Source organism: Curcuma longa, unplaced genomic scaffold, assembly GCF_044706935.1.
Source record: "Curcuma longa cultivar G26 ecotype Majalengka, Jawa Barat unplaced genomic scaffold, ITB_CL_G26_1.1 contig_20296, whole genome shotgun sequence".
NCBI classification, from domain to species: Eukaryota; Viridiplantae; Streptophyta; class Magnoliopsida; order Zingiberales; family Zingiberaceae; genus Curcuma; species Curcuma longa.
The window spans coordinates 4,540-14,526 of NW_027431333.1; the positions used below are offsets into that span (position 1 = coordinate 4,540).

The 9,987-nt window shown below is 32.6% G+C and overlaps 1 protein-coding gene across 1 annotated transcript; it reads left to right on the forward strand.

Annotated features, from left to right (window-relative positions):
- Positions 1-551: 551 nt before the first annotated feature.
- On the forward strand, positions 552-9,260 carry LOC141817390 (ubiquitin carboxyl-terminal hydrolase 3-like; the record flags this gene model as incomplete). Its single annotated transcript, XM_074705051.1, has 4 exons — positions 552-657; positions 7,958-8,016; positions 8,104-8,178; positions 9,129-9,260. Coding segments are annotated over 4 exons (372 nt in total), but the record flags the coding sequence as incomplete, so codon positions are not given.
- Positions 9,261-9,987: the final 727 nt, after the last annotated feature.

Consider the following 9,987-nt stretch of genomic DNA (forward strand, 5'->3'; position numbering starts at 1 on the left):
AAAAAAAAAACCTTCTGAGAGTATTGTTTGTATGGTTCTTAAAAGTTACGGAATTAATCTAAATAAATGTTGCAAAATCCCATGCTCTTATCTAATGTAAAACGATGCTTGTTATATGTTTGTAAGATGTTGCTCCAAAATTATAATTTACTTATAATTTCTATAGGCTTATATTTGGAGGAAAACAAGATGCTTAATGAAATTATATAGCATTATAATTTATTTGAGTTTATGTTGGAACCTTTTGAATTTGAAGTGTGTCTAGTTTTTATACAGGATCACTGTTGATCCTGTGATTAAGGCTAAAATTTTGACACCAAGAAAGTTTTAAACTTGACATACTTTGTAATATTCATTATTCAGTACAATTTTTTAATAATTTTTTTGTATGCTTGGTAAAACATTACATGCTACATGACTGAGGTGTCCCATATTCAGCAATATAGAATGCTTGCTTGAAAATGATTCTACCTCGCGAGTTTTAATATGAAGTTAATGCATTATTCTACTTTCTGTGATTTTGATATATGAGGTTTCTCTTATTCTGTCAGGCACAAATTAACAAGGTATACTTCTTGAAACAAACTGTTGGTAATGCTTGTGGAACAATTGGTGTTCTTCATGCTCTTGGAAATGCAACCTCGCAAATCAAACTAGGTGAGCTGCAAAAAAATTACTCTCATGATTCTACTTGTGGTGTTTGTTGAAGATTCTCTTTCTTCTGGAGTCAATCATGGTGAACCCTAAGGAAATTGTTGAGTGCATAATCTTTTTTCTTTCTATCAATGCCTGATAGGGAGTACATGTTACTGGTGATTGGAGTGCATGCATATGCAAGACATTCATGTAGATGATATTTGCCAGTCCTTTGCAGTATTAGATCAACACCTTAATATTCTGAGAGATTATTCAGAGTTTTACATACTGCAGATATGCAAGGAATGGATCAATTATGACTCACTTCGGTTTGCAAGGGATAAAATTTCATTGATTCTGTTAAATGACATGAAATAAAGGTTTATTAATCTTATTGATATGAGACAACTATTACAACTACCAGTCTTCTTTCGTCTTTGCAATATGTATAATTGGAACTGGTGAACATTTTCTTTTATTTTAAGTTATTTGAATTATACTTGTCACACCCTGAGAGTGACCTTTTCTGGATAAAAATGGTTACTCTCAAGCAATGTCATAATTTTAACTAATAAAAATCCCAATATTATGCAAAAGAAGATCAGTCTCTCTTGTGTTTTGAATATATAATCCTGTTTACAACTTCAATATTTATGTATACTTATCACATTTTGATATATATCAAAATTTAAAATACTTGACCACATTTACATTACAATTACAATTACCTGTTCACCATTACATACTCAATTACATAATAAACAGAGGCAAAAATAAGACATAGATGCACCAGATGACACCAAACTGCTTAATTCAACAAAAGATTTAAGTTTTTTTAAAAAAATTTCTTCACATTTCAAAACCAAACTCTAATCTTGTATTGCAATTCCCCTGCAAAACTAAAAGCAAATGAAAAGTTAGTACAATTGTCCTTGCAGATAAATACAACAAATATGATGAATAGAGAATACAACAGTAACAAAATATAAACTATCAATACGCAAGGCTGTACACATAAGAAAACAACTTACACCGACCGTGTGGGGCCGCTAGGGTGGCGGATTCTACCTTTTTTGCAGAAAAAGAAAACAACTTATACAAAACTAGAGTGCAATAAATCTATAAACTATATCTGTTAGTGTTCTTTTACACTATGCCATCAAATAAAGTAATTAGCTGTAATCGACCATAACTTGGATTTCCCTCACACTCACTCTTAAGTAGCTTGTCTTGCAGGGGTATAGGTCTATTGATTGACCCGACAGTGTTGTACTCAATGACACTCGTAATTGACTCTATAAATCAATGCATGAGTGAAAAATAAGAATAATGTGTCCATAGAAACAATACCTTGAGGCTTTCAAAATCTTGGTATGACATTCCATATCATTTATCATAATCATATACCATGACAATGAAACCATGCATCTAGTTCATTGATTACTTGGAGAAATAAAAGTTCCAACTTCTACATGTAATCAAGAAATGAACAGGTAATGTTGATTTAAACAAGCATGTATTTTATGATTCCTTTGTGTTATACTAAAACAACTTGAATACATCTGAGTGTCATGTGTGTGACCAATTTGATTGCCAAGATTCGTATAGAGAAAGTTAACAAGTGTATCTAACCATATAAAATAGCATTAAAGTTGGCAATTAACATCATAGAGAAAAGAAATTGAATCCTATAATTTATATCTCTAGAAAGTTACTATCAATTTAATAACAAGAAACAAGATTAGTATGATACAACAAAAATGAAAATCCAAAAAATTTATCACAAGATTAACATGTTTAAAAGAGAAAACTATTTTACTCCATGAGTTCATCATATCGAAAGGGAGAGAGGCCATGAATCTGAACTCAAAGGGGAGTCTACTTGATTTTGTTGTCATAGGGAATAAGATTCTCTTGTTGGCCATCACCACCTATGGTTGTTTCCATAGATTGTTATCAATGCTTTACTACTTAATGTAGTACTAAATATTAAAACACCCATGAAAAGCATGAAAATTTTTTATTTATTAATCTAAAGTGTAATAATAAATATACAAGTAAAAAAAATATTAGATTAAAAATTTCAAATAAATATAAATTTTTTACATACTATATATTTTTATAGGTATGAAAAATTCAATTAGACCAATCTTAGTTGACTATTTTTTTGAAGGAAATGGACATCCTGCATTAAATTATACTTTCAATTATTTTTTAAACCAAATCAATTGAGTTTGGTTAGATAGATGAAGTGTCTTAACTTTTTGATTGAATATTCATTACTTTTGTTATTGTGATTTACTAGTTGTACTTACAAAAATAATATCTAATGTAAATTCATTTTAATTCGAAGTACACTCAATCAGTTTTTAGTTTTATCTTAGTGTAAACTTAACATATATATGTTAATTTTAATTGGTTTCACCCCATAGAATTATTACCATTAATATACTTAATGGAATAACGACATAATGAGTTTTAAAACTAATTTTCCATTGGAAAGAACAATGGTTGTAATAGTTAATCTTAATAGTTTGATAATTTCATATAGCATGGCCATTTTAGAAAAAAACTTAATTATTATGTCTAGGTAAGATTTTTATACATATTTTTTTGATTGATATCCTAACCAATACATGTTAAGTTGATGAGGAACATTGTGTTTTATAATGAAAAATAGGGAAGTGAATCAAGGATTAAAGTGCTAAGCCATATCAAGTGGCACAAATGGAGCTTCCCATTCTTCTCATTGATCAACACACAAGACAACTTGTTCACAATGGAGACAACTTTGGCAATAGAGCAGCGACACATGATGAAATTAAGAGGGAGAGAGACTGAAGGGGTGAACAGAGACCGAAGAGAGAAGAGAGGAGAGGAAAGAAGGAGAGGAGTACCTTGGAGAGAGGAAAGGGCGAGCATGTGGCGATGGACGTTGTGGGCGGGCGATGAATGATAGGAATCAAGGGAGAAGAGAGTAGAGTGTGTGTGAGAAGGAAGATAAATCAAGCTTGGTTTGAATAGACCCGACCACGGTTTAGAACCGCCGGTTCGACGGTTCGGAACCGCCGGTTCGACGGTTCGGAACCGCCGGTTCGACGGTTCGGAACCGCCGGTTCGACGGTTCATGGCAGGTCGACCCTTAACCTTAACCGCTCAAGACGGTTACGGTTCACGGTTCCGAACCGCCGGTTCACGGTTCGGTTCACGGTTCACGACGGTTCGCCACGGTTCGAGATTATTATATTAAAAATTTAAAATGTATATAAAAGAAATATTGAAAAAGAGAGAAAAATTGATGTAGTTTAGTGGTGCGTATTCCTTTCTCTCACGTCAGAGAAGTATAGTGGTCTCTGTATCCATTTTTCATACAGAACTCTCAGGTTCGATCGCCACCAATCGCGTATTATAATATATATTGAAATAAATATATAACTATATTATATATAATATCGTATTGAAATTATGTATAAAAGTCATTGGGGGTAAATGGAACTATATTATATATAATATCGTATTGAAATTATGTATAAAAGTCATTAGGGGTAAATGGTGAGTGTCTACGTCTTTGACCGGTGAGAATGGTTCCCCATCAATGGCGTATTAAAAATGAATTAAATAAATATAAATATAGTATATATATAATTATATTAATCTTATAACAAAAAGTGTTGTAGAACAGTGGTAAGTATATGTGTTTGTGTTTCAGAATGTCTCCGGTTCGATTCCAAACAATGCCTAATTGAATTAAATAAATATATTTTATATAAAAATGTATTAAAACATTATAAAATTAAAAAAACCAAACCGGCGGTTCAACCCGCCGGTTAACCGGCGGTTCGCCGGTTCCAAATGGGCTGAACCTTAACCGGCCCGGCATCCTGCCGGGCCGGTTACGGTTTGGCCCGGCTAACCGGGTCAACGGTTAACCGGGCCCGTTGACCCGGGCCGGTTCCGGGCCGGGTCCGGTTTGGACCCGGCCCGTGGTCGGGTCTAGGTTTGAACTCACTTGATTTTAATCATCATGTCTACTTGATGGGTTCCACTTAACCCTAAATCAACTTCCACTTGACTTCAAAATTCAGAATATTGTAAATTGGAAAGTTATACAGTTAACATAATAAAAATATTACATTTGTTTTGTAGGAAAAAAAATGACAAAATGGATCCTTTGCTCTGATCTTTTAAACATTACTCTATTCTTTTGTTTCTTGATAATGTTTCTGAATAATTGAAGTCATTAATTGATTTATAGTCTCTGTGCTACCTCTAATTAACTCTTATGAAGCAAGAAGACATGAGTAATCTTTGGATACTACAATATTATATGGATTTCTATGGATGAGATATCCTCTAAATTCTTTCTTTCTCTTTCTATAGTAAACTACTAATGGAACTTACTCTATAATATAATTTGAAATTGAAATTTGTTAGAATAATTCCTCTAAGTTGTAAGTTTAAGTTAATAAAAGAAATTCTATTTGCTCAATCTTTTGACTTAGTTCAATTAGTCATCTATTTAAAAAAAAATGTAAAAAATTTAAATAGGCCAGCTAAACTTCAGTATCTAACATTGGTTTTTTTTTAAAAAAAATTTCGTGTATCACTTTTACGATGTTGGAAGATCATGTAAGTGACAAAAAACCTAGGATTTGGCTAGATTGTGTCTAGCTTCTTCTCCTTTATTTTTCTCTCAGCTTTGGTTGGAGCATTAAGGAAAGACATCCCACCATGTTTAAGGGAAGCAAAAAGTTGGAGGGATCACCAATTATCAGTTCGAGTGGTGTATGTTTATATCATTCCCGTTTTCAATTTCCGATGTGTAGCAAGTAACTTCACGCTGTGTGGTGAGTTCAAAAAGTCCTATGCGTCAAGGTATGAAGATGAAGATGTTCTTTAGTGGCATCAAGTATAGGTAAATTTTAAATTGTTGTAAGAATTTTTAGTAATGTTAATAATTAAAATGACAATTAAATTGTTAATAATAAGAGAAGTAATTTAATCAAATTAAATAAAATTTTGAAATAATACTCATTAAATTAAATTAGATTTCAACTTAATTAATTTATTTACAACTAAATTTTAAATCTAATAAAATTAAGATTGATTTAATCTGAATTTGAATAAAATTGATTTAAAACATATTTTAAAATTGATTTAATAAAGTGAATTTTAGTTTAAATTGACTAAATCAAATTTTAGATTTGAATTCCATTAAATTAGATTTTAAATAATTAAATTAATTTAATTAATCAAAATTTAGATTATATATTAATGTGATTAAATTAAAATGAATTTTTTATTAATCTAACTACAATTATGTGAATTTATACCTATTTTGAATCACTGAGTTAATTAAATTTTTGTTTTTATATATTATTTTACTTTATTGATTTTGTTACCAATTCCAATCCAAAGCCCACTGATTTGTTGCTGTTGATACCTAATTTTTTCAATGAAGAAGTTTAAGACTAGGTAAAGAAGGTATAAGAATGTCAGATGTGGGGGTACTGCTGTTGTAGAACACAACCACGCCTTATCCTTGGCTAATAAGAAGAATAGGTATTGTGTGGTCATTGGATTAGGTCTCATATTGGCTCGGTTAGTGATGGTTGTTAGATTATTCCCTTAGCAACTCATGCAAGGTAGGGGAGAGGAGGGGTTGTAAGATGAGTGGGTGGATGTAAGGAGATTAACGAGGGGAATTAGATTGGGGTCGCAACGAAGTCTCTATGGTTGGGTCTTATAGGGCCAATGTTGCATGGGATTGGATACAAGAGATTGGAGAATAGAATAAGGGGAAACGACTCAATCTTTGGGATTGGTTCAATAGGAGGAAGGTTGTTAGGGCTTAGTTTTTAGTGGTTAAGTTTTCTTATAACCAGTGGCAGCAACAAATAGGAGCACCAAGTTGTCAGGTATAATTGCAGGTAAATGATGTAAGGGAGGGGATCATGACGACTCTTTCTCCTTGTTGCTTGGTCTCTAACTATTGAGTTCTCCGCTCTTGTTCTATGGCCGCAGGAGGAGAAGGGTTGGGTAACTAACTGTTCGGTTTTCTTTGTTCGTTTGTTCTAGACTAAATTTATTGGATTAAAACCATTAATCTAATAGTTTATCCAATAATCCTGTGATCAATCTAATAAGGTCCAATTTTCTTTACCTATGAATTTGCTCCAATGTAATAGATTTAATTTCACTGAATAACTTACGTTTTTAATCAATTGGCACCTTTAACTAACATTATACTTAAACAGCCTCATGAATAATTTGACTTTACATACTAACTATGATAAAAACATAAATGAAATTTTATTTATTAGAGTATTGAGGTAAACGTCTAAATTTATACTTACAGCAATATTACTAACCAACCATCAAGATGAACAATCATGCTTGAAAATAAATGCTATGTGAGCAATACAATATTATTATTATGCCACAATGCCAACACATGATGTCAAGGACGAATTAGGGTTGGAGGAAGGAGATGAAAACAAGAGAGAAAATAAAAGAAGAGCTGGCTACATATCTAGAGGAGCTATTTGGTGTCTTGTGTCTTCCTCAATCGACAGAAGCTGATTGTGAATCATGTAGTCCTCATGGAGCAATTTCTAAGCTGTGGAAAAGCCTCATATAGTTATATTGCAAATTGCGCATTCTTTGCCGAGCTGTTTTGAGTTGTTGTGATCATTGTGGAATTACAGTGAGTCATCGCCGAGCTGCCGAGCTTGAAGAAGCTCCTTCACTGGTAGAAGACGTTTGCAAGATGCGCAGATCCATTCCAAGTTGCTGCAAAGAAGCTACTCCAACTCCTCTGACTCAAAAGAATTTATGAGTTATAGTTAAAACTAAATAAACCCATATGGTTGTTTGACCTTCATGACTATTTTTTCACAGAACTAATTTATAAAATAGTATAGATAGCCCATGTCCTCATGTCCTTGTAAGACTATGTTTACTGAGAAAAGTCTGGTCTAGTTGAAAGATGATCATCTCATGCATTAACCTCCATTCTGTTAAATAACTAAATCATGGTTCAGTTTCAGCAACTGTGAAGATGCATACTTTTGTTATGACTGCAATACCTGATCCCATCATTATGCTTCTCCTTTACAATATGGTATATTGGGTCCAAGAAATGGCAATAGTCTATTTTCTTATAGTTTAACTTTTATTTATTAATTGACTGGATATCACGTTCTCAAGCTGTGTGCATTAAGCCACTGTTTCTTTGCTTTTCAACATTTTTTTGTTGGATTATCCTTGTCTTTATTGCTTTTGAACTTCTTATTCTACTGTTGGATTTTTCTTTATGTAGTTGAGGAATCATTTTTGGATAGGTTTTTCAAAACAACAGCCGACTTAAATCCATTTGAGGTTGGAATAAATCTTTGATATTTTCTACTGAATTTTCCAAAAATATTCTTTGTTTTGCAACCTTTATAGTCTTCTTCTGTTTGTCAGCGTGCTTCTGTTCTTGAAAAGGACAGAGAAATGGAGGATGCACATTCAATTGCTGCTACTGCTGGGGACACTGAGGTTAGTTCTCTTACAATATTATGTTGGGTTCGAAAAGCTACCCAGACACTGTAATAGACTCCTAATTCTAGTTTTTGTAAATGTCTAGTTAGACTGAATTGTAAATATTTAATTAGGCTGAAGGTTTATACCTCAGTTATACAGTACAAACAGATTGAGTCTTTTATGACTTTTAATTTTTTTTTCTATCAAGGAAGACTGTTGATAGTTGTGTAGGCAGGTGGTCTTATAACCTTTGATGTCATGGATCTTTAGTTGGAAACTTGGTACAATCATAATTTTCCACTCAGTTCTTTGTAGTAGACTCATACATAATCATTACTATAAGTTGGGTTATATCTATATTTAAATATGGAGATCAATTCTGACAGTTTGTCTAAGCAGTGAAAACAATTGTAGGTAATTACTTGGGATTTGTATTAAATCTGTCAAACTCATCACTTAAATTGCCCAGCTTTCCACTTTTATGATATATGTAGTGTGGTGCATTGAAGATTGTTAATGTTTATTCTTTGTGAAACTATTTTTGTACAATCATAAAAAAAACTGTAACTTAGTGTAGTGAAGAGATTGTATAATCCAAGGTTCTCCTATAATTCTACTGTGTCAAACTCAGTGTGCAGCATGGATTTGTATTTGTACTAGATGTTCAGATTTTTTTAGGAGAATAAACAAAGGTGACCAGCACTAGTTTAACAAAATAACACAATAAACAAGCTCAGTGTTTAATTGTGCGATATGGTCGCTCCTACAAAGTCCATGTAGCTACAATATGAAATGTAATTAGGTTGCTCCTACATTGTATCTAAAATATGAAATGTGCATATGCATTTCTATTATATCATGTAGTAAATGCACCATGTAATGCAAATTTGGATGATCTTGAATGTAGTTAATACTGGCTTTTCCTTGTAAGTAGTTCTAAAATATATCTACAATTGTTTAACCAGGCTTCTTTGGAGGTAGACCAACACTATATTTGCTTCACGTGCGTTGACGGTAGGGGCAATGAAAATCTACTTTTTCTTGATACATACCTGTTGTCTGTTGATATGACTGTGTGGGCTTGTTTATTGGATTAATATCACTCAGGATGATTAAATTATACTCGAAAGGGCAGGCTGTTTATCTTTATCAAATTTAATCTTCTATCAGTTGTCACTGGTTAGTTAGACAGTCTAACTCCATATTGTTTAACCCATAAGTCCATACAAATAGTAATCTCATGGCACTAAAAGTTATCCATTCCACCGGTTGTCTGCCTATGCATAGAGATATAAACCACTTGAAGTAGCTAGAAGAGTGAAAGGAAGATAAAGAAGAGTAGGTGGAACAGGAAAAGTGAGAAAATGCTGAAAAGAGATGGGAGATAATGGTAGTAGTGGTACATGGTGAGTAGGCAAAGATAAAATTTCATTATTGAGATGGGAAGAGGCTAATGCATGAGGGGGCTGAAGGAGGTTACATATGAACTGTGTTCTTAGACAAGGTCAACCCTAGGCATTCTAAGAGCTCGTTTAACACGGTTCAACACAAAAAAGATAACAAAAACAAGCTGGAACATTTTTTTAAAGCTTGACAAGATAACGAAGAAAATTAATAGTACTGAACTTGGGCTGGCTAATATGTGCCAAGCTCATGAAGCTTGTTGTGTATACTGTTTTTGTTTTTGTTTATATTTTATGAATTTAAGGTTCTATTTAATGATTTGTTAAATTCAGTAAATAATATATGTTTCATGTATTGGGCCATTGTATCAGGGTTTAACTAACAAACAAAGTTATGTCTATAGTTGAACTTAGTACAAGG